This window comes from Notechis scutatus, chromosome 5 (genome assembly GCF_049901735.1).
Source record: "Notechis scutatus isolate UNSWTSFEM ecotype Mainland chromosome 5, rNotScu1.2, whole genome shotgun sequence".
NCBI lineage: Eukaryota > Metazoa > Chordata > Lepidosauria > Squamata > Elapidae > Notechis > Notechis scutatus.
This window is the reverse complement of record NC_142013.1, coordinates 19615970-19629570: the sequence shown is the minus strand read 5'-3', so window position 1 is coordinate 19629570 and position 13601 is coordinate 19615970. Positions and strand designations below refer to the sequence as shown.

The following is a 13601-nucleotide window of genomic DNA, read 5'->3' as shown; positions in this document are numbered from 1 at the left end:
TGCGTACTTACAAGACTGTCTTTGTGCTCCTAGGATGTGTACACAGTGCCTATTCTCTCTGCCGACTTGAAGCACTACATGTTCTGAAACTTCTAGGAAGCACAGTTCATCAAGACCTGTTTCCTCTGAGTCATGTCTAGTAGTTGCAAAGCTGTTGTGTACAGCATTCTGTTGGCGTTCTTGACTAAAGAGGAAAAGTAATTGAGCAGTAAAAGCCAATGAAGATGTACAAAAGTGACAATATTTTATTCCAGTCAGTGGGGAGCATTACATGGTATGTTAAACTTATTTGAATCCTTGGTTTATGAGCCTGGTTGGATTCACATATCACGTTATTCTAAACAATGGTTGGATTCACACAATATTCCAACCCCAAACTAAATATATATACAGTAGTATGAATACCCAGCAATATGATTTATAAACAGTAGGGTATGGTTTAATGTGATTCTGATTTAGAATATCCTGTATGAAATTTAACAAAGTTCATTCTGTTTATTTGTGGCTACCCAAGTTCTATGAATAACCCTCATTTATATTTTTAGTCTTCTTCCACCTAATGGCAAGGCCTACATGAAGAGGAATGCCTCTCAAGAGATCACAAAGGATTAATAAGTGAGTTGTCTTAGATGAGTGTTCCCAACTTGATGTTCTTTGACTATGTAGTAACTACAACTACCAGACTTTTCCATCAGCATCTGAAGCGTATGCATTGGGAAAGACCTTCCTCATAATTGTGACCTATAATAGGACATTGATAATTAGGGTTGCTGGGAGTTATAGTTGAGCTTCCTCTTCCTGTTCTAGACCATATAAAGAAGAAGAAGAAGGGAAATTTGGCAATTCAGCCTTTGGCTTTTAGTAACTAGCCAAGGGTGACTGATCAGACCTGGTTAATAGTCAGGCGAAAGATTACCAGGAATTTTCAAGTGTGTAGACTAGACTGGAAAGTTGGAAAAAAATATTTACTAGATGTTCCTTATTCCATCATAATAGTAAATCATAACTCAGATCTCCTCTCTAGCATTAACCTGGATAATATCTTAAAAGACTATTGTATTAATAGTATAGAACATAAGTAACAACAGTATGCTTCAACATCTTTTAAAGGTGCACCAGTGCATTTTCCCTGCACAGTTCCACAGTGTCTAGGGAATTCTGGGAGTTGAAACTCATACAATTTAAAGTTATAGAAACATTGCTCTAATTCCTCATCTACTTCCTTATACAGAGAAGTATAATGTACTATGCATGAACTATCACTATAATGAAGTAAAATCGAAGTGGAGCTCTACATTTCCTGGAGAGGAAAACATGGAGTAAAGAACACTGATTCTGGGTCAATACAAAAAAACAAAAAACAAAAAAGTGACAAAATATGTTATGGGCACACCCTCAGAGTTGAGACCAATCCCAGGAATCTAACAGGGTGTGAGTATGTAACACCTGGAGCTTATGGTTCACTTAACTTTGTGTGAATTTCTTACACATAATGAAGTTTCAGAAGAACATCAAAAGGCGTATTTAGTTACTTCTGTTCTCATGGTGTATGATTCTCAGTTCCTCTGGTATTAATTCCAACGGAGCTTGGAGAAAAGTCAAATATGTGAATATTGGTTTTAACTTGTAGCATCTCTATAATTATGCCATGTTTGTTTCACCCTCAAAGGAGCTTCTGCTTTTGAGACTTCCAAAATTTTTCTAGAGCACAAAGAACTAGAAAATCCTCAAGCTGCTGTCAAAACCTCAAACTCATTCAGTGTTTTTTTTTTAAAAAAGATGTCTGTGAATTAAAAAAGAAGCAACAAAAGAATACAACAAACTTAACTCATAAGCAGAAATTAACAGCAGACAATCAAGCAGAAAACAATAATCAATAAATTACCAACTCAGACAAACAAGTAGTGAGCAACAACCTAACCAAGGAAATTCCAAGGAAAACAACAACACCCCACCAACAATGATAGGGCAAGCTGCAGTATATAAACAGAGCAAACCTCCTCGCATTTAGCACAGAAAATGTTACCTAGCCAGGTAATGAAACATCTACATGAAAACAATCAACTTCAAAGAGCACCAAGGACCCCCACAATTCGACCTAGAGATACATATAGTCTCTTCTGTTGGTAAACTTGACTGAGAACCTCTCATTGAGCTTTATAATGTCGAGTTCAATCTCTGATCTATTTCTGCTTATATCAATCAAGCACAAGCCTCCAGAGGACTTTTGTTTGCAGAAATAAGCCTCCATATGAGGGTCGTACACCATACTAAGCCATGTTTCTTTAACCACAAGACAATGGGTACAAGGCACACAATGGCTAGATACACACATGCTAGGTCAACATGTTGTTTGATTTAGTATATTTTGAGAATCCAGGCATGTTCATCATTTGTGTAATTGATCTTTAATCACAAAATTGCAGCCACTATCTTGATTTTTTTTGACCACACTCTGTGGAAGATACTCCTGCATTCCCAAGTCATCTTTTCCAACACTAAGCAGTCTTCTTCAATTTTTTCTTCATGGGACTTAATTTCTATTCCTTTGATCATACATTGTACATCCTGTAAGTCTGTTACTTGATCTGCTTCAGTTTCTCTGAATCTTTCTTAAAGTATTGAGCCAAAGAACTGGACGGAATATTTAATTCAGAATCTGATCAAATGAAATGAAACCATTAGTTTTCATGATTTGGAAATAAAACTTCTCATTTTTAACTACATTATTTGCTGGTTCATATTTCATTTGCAATTATTCTGAGTTCTATTTTGCCAAGTCAGGTATTCCCCATCTTCTGGTGGATGTTAAAATTTTTGCTTTTTAAGTGAAGAATTGAAGGTTTATAAACAAGGGTTTGTCTATAAACAAACCTTGAGTTAGGATTGATTTACATAACACATTAAGCTAACATACAATAGGCTAGTTTGTCTCATTTCGTTGTATGGGCCCAGCCAGTGTGGTTAATTTATGATTCACTATGTAGGTGAACCTAACCAAGTACTTTAATTCATTAAGGAAAATTATGAGTTATTAATAATATATGCTGCATAAAGCTCATGGAAGAATTAGCAGAATGGACATACAATTTATAGAAAGTGGAAGGTAATAGATGTCACTTCTTTATTGCTACTCTGCACCTGCATCTATTTAGTGGTTCAAGCAAATGATAAATTAGGACTCAAAAGCTGGATAACTGCCTTTTGTGAAAACAAGACACCTTTTTAACATGTAGCCATGTTAAATTAACCTTATTTTCTGCATTTCTGCATTCTGCATGCTAGCAGGTTTTGCATAACACCAGAAGTTAATGGTTAGTGGGCTTGCAATTTGGTATGTTATATGAACATAGTCAGAATACCATAGTCCACATTTATTTAAAATTTGGAACATTTATTATATGTTATAATTTTATTTAATAATTATTTAAAACTATTTTCCCCTCAGGGAATCATACCTAGCTTTGGGATAGTTTTTAGTAGTGAAAAAATAGGAATAAAAACTTCAAAAATATTTCATTAAATGAGCATTGTGGCATATGTAAATCCTACCATTTAAATACAAATGGATAGATAATTTAGTGCACCCTAAATTCAGCTTCTATTCACCCTGGGAGTCAATACGCAATCTTTCGCTCATTTTCTATCATCAAAAAAGAAGAAAGTAAATTCTTTCTAAATTCTAGATTGTAAAACACAAAAGATTATTCAGCAACTTCTGGTGTTTGTAATTAATGCACAAAGAGCAAAATATATGATGGGAATAAAGTGCTCAGTATTTCTCAAACTTTGGTGACTTTAAGTCATGTGAACTTCAATTCCCAAAATTCCAGCATTCTGACTAGAGAATTGAAAAACACATGTTTTAAAGTCACCACTTTTGAAAAACTCTGGAACTAAGACTCTTATGGTACACTTTGTTACAATGCTCTAATAATACAGCTTTACCCAATCTGGCCATTTAATTCTTGAAGAAGGACTTTGCAAATATATAAATATATAGAATTTTCTTATGCTGTTTTATGTGTTTATATCTTTGTTACAGTACATCTCACTTTTTACTGACCACAGTAAAGCTTTACACAAGACAAACTTAGTAATTTAATAAATTAGCATTTTATTGTCAAACTAGCTTTATAATTTAGGCAATTTGTATTCTACCACTTGTAAGGTTTTATTGTTTGAACCATACTACTTATTTCTATTAATCATTCAAAAATGCCTATGTATTTGAGCCTTGGAATCTTTTCCCACAGAATTTACAACATGCTAATCAACAGCTATATGTAATAAAGATACTAATTCTAATATTCAACTTTAAATATGAAGACCGTCAATGGCCTTGTTTGTAAGGCACCTTAAACCTCATTAACAAGCTATCTAAATTTTAGTTTAATATGTTGTTTGAACCCTTTCCTTGTGGCTCATTTTCTGGTTCAATTGTTATGAAAACCCATATGGTTGGGGTTAACTGATTAAATCATAGTTAAAATGGAAAGCATTCATGTTTAATTTCTTCTTTGCAAAGCCAAGGGCTTTTGAATTCTACACCCATAAGGAGACAAATGTGTTTTTTTTTTCTGGTATGGAAGTCAATCATAGTTTCCTTCTTTCAATATCTGCAATCAGAGCAACCTGATACCTGTAATGTACTAGTCATTGATTCACTAAATTCCTTTGGGTCAGCAACAGTTTGACCGTAGCTGTCTACAGCTAATTTGCAGGAGGGATACTGCAAGTGATTTTTTCTTAATATAAATGTTCAAACCATGTAGGTCTTCATTTTGTAGTGGAGAAGGAGCCTTATTTCTCCCTATACTGGCAAAACAAACAAGCACAGGATCTTGCAATATGGACAACTTTTGTCATAATCCCCTCCTTTTTAAAGTTGACCAGCAAAAATAAGCCTATCTTATTTTTCAAACTATTCATGGACTTCTGTTGGTTTTTGTGATGAAGATTGGTATGGTATCTTGAATCTTTTGTTTTACAATAATTATAACAAACTGGTTCATGGAACTTTCCTTACCATAATCATCACAGAAGCAACTTGGGTTTCACTGATAATTGTTATATCCAACCTTTTTTATAACCATGGCAACTTCAACTCCCAAAATTCTCCAGCCAGCATGTAGGAGAATTCTGGCAGTTGACATCCATCCATCTTAAAGTTACCAGGGTTGAGAAGGATTGAATTCTGAAACCCATTTTATACTGATATTCAAAACAAAAACTGAACCTCAGAATCCTATAGTTCTAAGTTTATGTAAAGGTGCCTTACATCAAATCTTAAATAGTTGAAATAGTTCTCTCAAATCTAAAATCTATTCTTAATGATTCTACAAAAATATTTTAGAAGCATTGTCTTTTAACTGTTGTTTTACACCTCTTTATTTTTTAGAGTGCTCTCTAGAAGATTTTTTGCAAGTCCATTAAAACTGACACAGGAAAAGCAATTAAGTACTTGTCAATCAAGGACAGAAACGTATCAGTAAAAGTCTAGGAAAGGAACTGCAATTCCACATACAGCTACCAGAAAATGACTTCATTAAAACTCATTTTAAAGTAAGTAAATTGTGCAGAAAAATTATAGACAGATAGGTAGGTACTGGAGGTTATTTTTCCCCCTAGGGTACAAGTTTTTCATATTTTTAAATATGTGGAAGGGATGTGGCCAGGTACAGATTACAATATTTAGGAGTTTAAAAAACACAGTAACTTTATCACTATTTTTATGACACACAACCATATTGATGGGAAAAAAGCCACATATTGCCATAGAAGTACTGGATATGCATTTGTATTTAAAACCAATACAGGACCTATTTTTCCCAAAACAACAAATTAGTGAGCTGTGTTGGGTTGACAGAAAATTAATTAATTAATTAAAAAGAAAAATGAGTTTCCAGGGTTGATGGTAAACTAGAGCTTGAGGTCCTGTTCCTAGTTTGGCATCTTATTAGTTATGCCATTTTGACTCTCATGGGTTTGGTTTTTTTTTTAATATCTGGTCATTTTAATGAGCTTCTGTTTTAAAATTATGTAATCCCTATTTGAGAAGCCACCTGGTGGGTATAAAAAACTTGATAAGAGGCATAAATTTGGCTATCACGGTAAAAACACGTATGTACAAAAACATTATGCAGAAGGTATTAGACGGATGTCACTTGGTTATCCTATTGTCCTAGAATTATAAGTTCAGCATGATATACAGGGGAGTATTCTCTTTGATTTCAGAAAAGTTATGTGAAAAAAATTGAGTTTCTTCCAAGTTGAAAGATAGGATAAAATATACATAATAAAAGTAATAGCAAGGAGTAAAAAGGTATGCACAAGCTGCTTGCTGTCATAATACGAGATTGTTTAACATGAAAACTCAGCTAAAATGAGATCTAATATTCCTTTAAATCAGCAATGAGTTTGAATGCGAGAAAGATAAGACAAACAAGAATATAAACTTAAGATTTCTGGCTCAACTTCTTTTCCTAGTCTCCCACACAGCATTACAGATGTTTCTTATTTAAAAAAAAGCATTTTCTCTCTCCTCACATCACAAGTCTTGCAGAACTTAACAGATGCCCCTTATTTCTGTAATTTTGCAGAATGCAGGATCACACTGTAAAGTTAACAATCCAGCCAACAGCCTTCATACAACATTAGCATAAACCTCTTTATTTGTTCTAATAATGTGAATGTTTTTTTTAAAGGTGAAAGTTTTAAACTAAAAGTACATTCTAATATTTTAATTAAAATATCAGGAATGGAAGACTAAGTTTATTTTACATACTAACATATAAATTTTGGTTTGTCTCATTTGTGAAGGGAACTTTATTCAAATTTGTTATAGTCTCCCAAGTTTGACTGACTCATAATTACATTATTTAACCATGGTTTATTGAATAAACTACAATTGGGTGACTTTACCTGACTCAAGCAAACCATGATTTGCAAATCACAATGGCTGGATTTGCACAACAAACTTGTCAGAACAAAAAAAATTGCATTATATTGTAAATCTGGCTTTCATTTTATTTGCTTTTGTGGCAACTTCTTTATTTCACTTTAAATCATGCATCTCCAAAAAATATTGTATTTTTTGGAGGTGCATGATTTCAGGCTGTTTATTTTGAGAAATCTCAAATCTGTAGGCTAGACAGAAATCATACACATACATGCCACAGACAGGAGCCTATTTGGCATAAGGCATCAAGTAAGCAGAAGACTTTGAAGTTCTAGTCCTACCTTAGGTACAAAGCATATACAGGTATCTACTCCCAGAAGAATCACAAACTTGCTAAAGACATTTTGGTCTAGGATGTTGTGTAAATCCATCTAGTTCACAGTTCAATACGTTGTGAGAAGCAATTTCATAAAGTAGTCAAGTCCCGGTAATTTCCAGCACTGTATAATTAAAATAGTCAAGAAGGAGGCTGCAACAGTGTGATCAAATTTCAACCTTTTATTTGCACTGTGAAATGGACAGAAGTTCAATTTAATGTTGTGTGCATCATTTTGACTGTTATGACCATATCCCAAGGACATGCCTCCTCAATTGTAGCCAAATGCTTCCTGTGGTCAATTCTCATTATACTAAGCTATACTATAATGTGGTTTATTTTAGCTTGTAGACATGAATCTAGCCATTCTGCCTCAGGGCTTTAATTCAAAATTAAAAATAGCTGAAGCGTTCCTTCTTTTTAAAGAAAATAGCAGAAGGAATGGAAAGGAAATATGGGTTACCAGATAATTGCTCTTTGCATATCTCATAAAATGCCAAGAAGGTAAAGACTAACATTTATAAAAGCTTTGCCAGGAAATACAACCCCAGACCGAATATGTATTATAAGGTTGTATGGATGTGGCAAAGTATTCAATAAATGCTTTGCCTGGAAGCATCTTTCTCTCTCTTGGACTGGAGCAGATCTAACATTTCAAAGCATGCTGTACTTGTTTGGAGTAAGACCCAGTGACCTGAGTTAAACGGCCTTCTGAGGAAACTGATACAAGATCTGGCTTGTTCCTGGGTTGCCTTCTCCACTTCAGTTTCACAACCCAGACTTGCCAACGTTTCAACGAGCTTTTCCTCCTTGTGCCCTTAGCAATTTCATGGGGTCTGACTAAATATGTTTACAGTTTTGATCGATTCCAGACGAAACACGATTGAGGTTCCTTCTTAAAACAATTCGATCTATGGTACAAGAAAATATTAATTTTAAACAACGCTCCCGTTAGTCGGGAGCGGACGAGGAAGGGATTATGGAAGAGCGGTTGTTTTAGTAATATTGAGATCAAATGAAGGAATAGTTTTTTTCTTTTTAAAATTTGCAAAGAGCTTCTTCGGTAGCAGTCCAGGAAATCCAAAGACTCGATAATCAGGGATAAAAATATATATAATATGAATGTTAAGATATCCTTTCGTTTCCTCTGAAATAGAAAACTCAGACAGACGACCGCGCCCACCCCCCACCTCGGAATTCTGCAGTCTCGTTTGTGGGCGGAGCTAACGGTGTGATTAAAATAAGAGGCGGGGCTACAAAGCACGCCGGCTGGGCTAGATTCCCCTCCGCAGGAGAAGGGGTGGGGCTTGTGCCTCGGCTTCCATTTCTGGGTGGAGCCTCGCCGCAAACCTCGGGTAGCGTTGGGCTCGAGGTGGGCGGGGCCAGCCGCGCCGCTGTCTGCCGCACTCGCTTTGCCTCTCCGTTGCGCTGAATCCGCTGTTGGCGCCGGCAGTTTCCGCGGCGGCGCATTTTGCGCGCTTTTCCGTTGCGCTGCTGCCTTAATTCTCCAATGAGAGCCGCCGCCCGCAGAGGCTCCGAGGAGGGCTGCTTCTTTTCGCCTAGGATCGAGGACCAGCCTGGGATGACCACAGGCTTGCTTTGGGCTGTTTGAGCAGCGCGGCGGTTCAAAAGGAATCTAATGGAAGCGATGTCCCCGCAACAGGATCACGTCGGCCAGGGGCGATCTTCCTCCCTGACCGGGGGGAATCGGCGCTCCGCCGCTCCAGAGGGCAAAAAGGTGAGAGCTCCGACACCAGCCGCCTTCCCCAAGTGCAGGGTACGCCGGCCGGGGCGAATGGAAAGCCGGGGCGGGGAGGCAGCCTTGCGCGGTTTTTCTTCCTGCCCGATCCTTGCAGGTGGATGACCCTCCGATGTTCTTTTCCTCGGAAGTCAGGCTACTTCACTACATCCTTTTCACACGCCCGGGGGATGGGGGGCGGGGGGAGGTCGTTGTGTAGCCCCAGAACCTGGAAAGCTTGTCGGGTTGACTTGGGAGCAAACCGCACCGAGAGCGGCGGGATTCCCCTCAGGATAAAGGCTGGCGCTGCGATCTCTTCCAAGGAAAAAAGGTGGCTTTTTGGGGGTGGGTGGGGGTGGAGGGTGGGGTTGGGTTCCCAGCTGCTGCTCGTGCCTCCCCTTCTGCCTTCCCTCAGGGTTTCATTCCCCGGGCAGTTGATCCCCCTTTTCCCGAATGGAGCCGTTTGCCTCAGCGTCTCTCGCAGGGGTGTGAGGGGAAATGAGAAACGTGAGGACGCGGCCCTAGGAAGGTCGCCATCCCGGCTCTGCCCGGGGGACCTTTATCCTCAGGCGACGTTCCTTCTTTCGTTCCTCCTGCGGGGGGGACGGGTACTTTCAGCCGTTGGTCACGGTGAGTCGTGACTCTGAGGCGGCCGCCCACAGCTGAGCCCCCATCTGTAGAGCGCTTGTGCCCGCAATACGCCGCCTCCTTTCAAAGCCTCCGAGAACCCTCCGCGTGGTTGGAAGGGGAGGTGCGGTATTCCCACCCACCCCCCTCTCCCCCGTCCCCACACCTTCTTTCCCGCGGGCGGGTTTGACTCCCCCTGACCGGGTTCGCTTGGCTGGAGGGTGCCTGCACTTGACCGGGGATGGATGGCGGCGAGCGCACTGAGTGACGGTGCGCTCTTGTAGCCGCGCGGGGAGCGCGCTCGTGGCTTGCAAATATTACCTTTCTGACTGGTTGTGTGTGTGTGTGTGTGTGTGTGTGTATGCATGTATGTATGCATGTATGTATGCATGTATGTATGTATGTATGTATGTATGTGACCGCGGTCCACCAACTTGAAGATGGTTTCAACCCAAGGGCTGGGTGCTCTGCTGGCATCACCTTTGGAATAACAGCAGCCGCGTCTCCCTTTGTGTTTTTTTAGTGGAAGAGGCGTAAATCCGAGAAAGGTTGGCAGGCACCCCGTTTCGGTTGGAGTGGTTTCCTCCCCTGAAAGTGCTCCTGTTGGGTATCTAATTCTGAGGGTTCCCCCCCCCACTTTCTTTTCTCTAAGCTGCAAGCCCTGGGTAGGAACTTGAAAATTCGCAAGCATGGGGTGATGCTAATGGGGGGGGCTTCCCACCCAGTGCTTTCTATACTTTCCTCCCGCCTTTAAAATAACTTTACATAAGGGAGGCTAGTGTTAGTATTTCCAAATTAGATTGTGAGAGGGAGGAAAGAGACTGGGGTGAGAGCTCTGAGCTCAAGGCAACCAGTAAGTGTGTTACTGGGTGTTATTTGGACTTGTGTGTGTGTGTGTATGTGTGTGTCTTGTCTCTTTTGTACTAGATTCCAACAGCCAAGGAATTCTAGAGATGTACAAACAGGACATCAGGATGTTATCTTTTCTTTCTATATTTGTTTTCCCTTGACAGTAGCTAGATCGTGACACATGTTGGACCTTTTCAATATGACTTTATTTAGGAATATATCATGTTGCATTTCAAAACAGTTTTCTTCATCTAGAGAATTAGCAAAATATTGTAATGTTGAAGGATCTGGTTCAGGACTGGCTTGCTGGCCGGACTTGCGTTGTTCTAAATACTGCATTTTGTCCTTCTCTTTGCCAGCTTGGTATGGTGGTTAAGGCTCCAAGCTTAGAAACTGGGAGACGGTGAGTTGTAGCATGAAAGCCAATTGGGTAACTTTGGCCCAGTTACACTCTTTCAGCCCTACCCACCTCATAGGGTTGTTTGTTGGGAAAATAGGAGGATGAAGGAATATTATGTATGTTTGATGTTCTGAATTATTTATGAAATAATAAAAGTGGGATATAAATAAATGTTGTGACCACTGGTAATGTTCAATTCAGGCTGGATTTATGCAATTCTTTTTCTTGTTCTTCTATTTCTCTAAACCTTAAGATTTGACTCTCCCAAGCCTTCTACAATCTTTCTTTTACGTGTGAAAGGTGCTTGTTTTGACTGTTTAAGGATGCAAACTCAAAGAATGAGTTTCTTCGTAGTATATAGCTTAGTTATTTGTTAGTGCCTAGAGGTTCTTGTACTTGGAGCTTATCATTCTTTTGTGTCCCCCCCACATTTTTATACATATTTTACCTTGGTATCTAAGACAATGAATGGCTTGTCCCTGTTAGTACCTTAGAGATCAGCTCTCTTCTACAGACCTCTGTATTCATTAGTTGCTGCCATCCATTTATGAAATCTGGATGACTTTTTCTCTTGTAGATATAAATAGAAATGAGTCTGAGACCATACTTGTTATACAATCTGCTCTGTGGGCTTCTCTCCTATTTATTAATTGCAAAAACCTTTACAACAATTGGAATGCAGATAAATGAGTTCTTTTTAAAAAGTATTTCCAGATCACCAGTTTTCTGATTCCACAGTTGCTTACTCTAGAATACGTCTTCTTGAGTTTCTGAGACTAGAGTTCCTGAGACTACAGATGGAGTGTACTGTGAACTCAAGGATGGGTCTAATAAAAGTAGGATGGAGATGGATAGAGCTATTACTGTTAATCTTCTCATCATTCCTTATCACCTATCCCCTTCCACTTGTGACTGTATGACTGTAATTTTGTCTCTTGTATCCTTACGATTTATATTGACTGTTTCCTAGTATGATTTGATTGCTTATGGTACCCTATGACTATCATTAAGTGTCGTACCTTATGATTCTCGACTCTTGATGAATGTATCTTTTCTTTTTATGTATACTGAGAGTATTTACACCAAGACCAATTCCTTGTGTGTCCAATCACACTTGGCCAATAAAGTATTCTATTCTATTCTATTCTATTCTATTCTATTCTATTCTTTGAGTGATTTACAGTAGATGGGTAAATTTTTGGATGATTGCATTGGCCCTAAAATAATAACAACTAATAAACTAATAGCTGTCCCTGCCACTGATCATAAATTTTGTTGCCAAAACAGAATGTCTCAGGTAAAGGTACCAGAGAACCAGAGACTTCTTTTTGAAAGAGAAAAGACTTGTGGACTAGCTTCTGAGATTGATCACAAATTTTGGGCTGAGCAAGTTCTTAATAATTTAGATTTGCAAGCATGAACCACTGGCTTGCACTTGGATTCAGAGTATCAATGTCTAGGTATCCTCTGAAAAAGAAAATAAAAGATTTTCTAAACCCGAAGTCTGCCTGCCTCAGTTTAAGAACTAAGGTTTCAAGTTTCCGTGTCCACACTTAGAAAATTTGAATACAGGAATTTTCAGCAGGGTTTCTAGGAAAGCAATATAGTACAAGCAAAGATGAGTGACCAGCTTCAAACAGCAATGTGAGAAACGTTACAATGGTTATCTGAATGGTGCAGCAACATTTTAAAAATAAAGGATGGCAGAATCTAGTAGGAAAAGAAGCATTTGAATTCTACTTCAGGCAAGGAAATTTTGGGTTAAGAAGAGGTTACCAATATGGTGATTATTGAAGTTGGAAACTCGACAAGAGTAGGATATTCCAAGTGTTAAGATGGTATTGTAGTGCTTGTATGCTCCTTGTACAAAATTCCTCCCTTGACTCTTATGTGTGTGGGCCTGCCACAGTGTAAGAAATCTGGCAAAAAAAGAAGTGTGATTTATGAGTCAGTGATACATACATTGGGATCCTGAATACTTCAGCATCTTCTTCCTTCTCCCTGGTTTTTTAAAAACTCAGTTCCTTCTAGAGACTATTCCAGAATAAATAGAATGAAGAATACAGTGAAGGAGGAACCAAGCTAAGAAGGAAATCTCCTATTTGCAAGGTTTGCATTAAAATGTTGTTAAATCCCAGCCAGCACATTCTCCTCAGAGAATTAGTACAGCAGGCTGCCAGATGCTTATTGGGATTTTAAAGCCTGCCTGGGTTATTATAGAGCACATCATAAATATTTCCAGCCCCGATCATGTTGGGAAGAGAAAAATGGGAACACCATATATGTAGTTTCTCTGTTGGATGTCAGCCCTCAAGCCCAATGTGAGACTGGTGTACTAATAAATAGCCCACTGGACTCAAGGACATTGAGCATCTAAAATGTTCTGCAGTTTGGCATTCAATGTTTCATTTCAACAAGAAATCATTTTAGTTTATCCTCACGGGAATAAATGTGTTGGTCTGTTGCACTGGGAGATAGAAACATTCAGGACATCCAAAAGGCTAAACAAATTTGCTGGAGGATAAGGTTTTCAGTTTTCATGACCACCGGAGTGTCATGACTAAGAAGACCCTTTCCTATTGGAGTGTGTAAGTCTCACTAAATCAGCTTCTGCAAATGCATAAGTAAGATGGCACAGTAAATATTCTGAGAAGATTGTCCAGCTGCACAGGTATATATCATGGGTGTCAAATTCGTGGTGTCGCATTGC

At 38.7% G+C, this 13601-nt stretch overlaps 1 protein-coding gene across 2 annotated transcripts in view; it reads left to right on the top strand.

Annotated features, from left to right (window-relative positions):
• The first annotated feature begins 7810 nt into the window (after positions 1-7810).
• The window catches only part of ARHGAP20 (Rho GTPase activating protein 20), a 92503-nt gene continuing 86712 nt past the window's right edge, over positions 7811-13601 (top strand). For both annotated transcript variants that reach the window (XM_026675100.2, XM_087966239.1), the window contains exon 1: positions 7811-9015. In XM_026675100.2, coding sequence (XP_026530885.2) covers positions 8917-9015 — 99 coding nt within the window. In that variant the 5' untranslated portion in view covers positions 7811-8916. The remainder of the gene's footprint in view (positions 9016-13601) is intronic.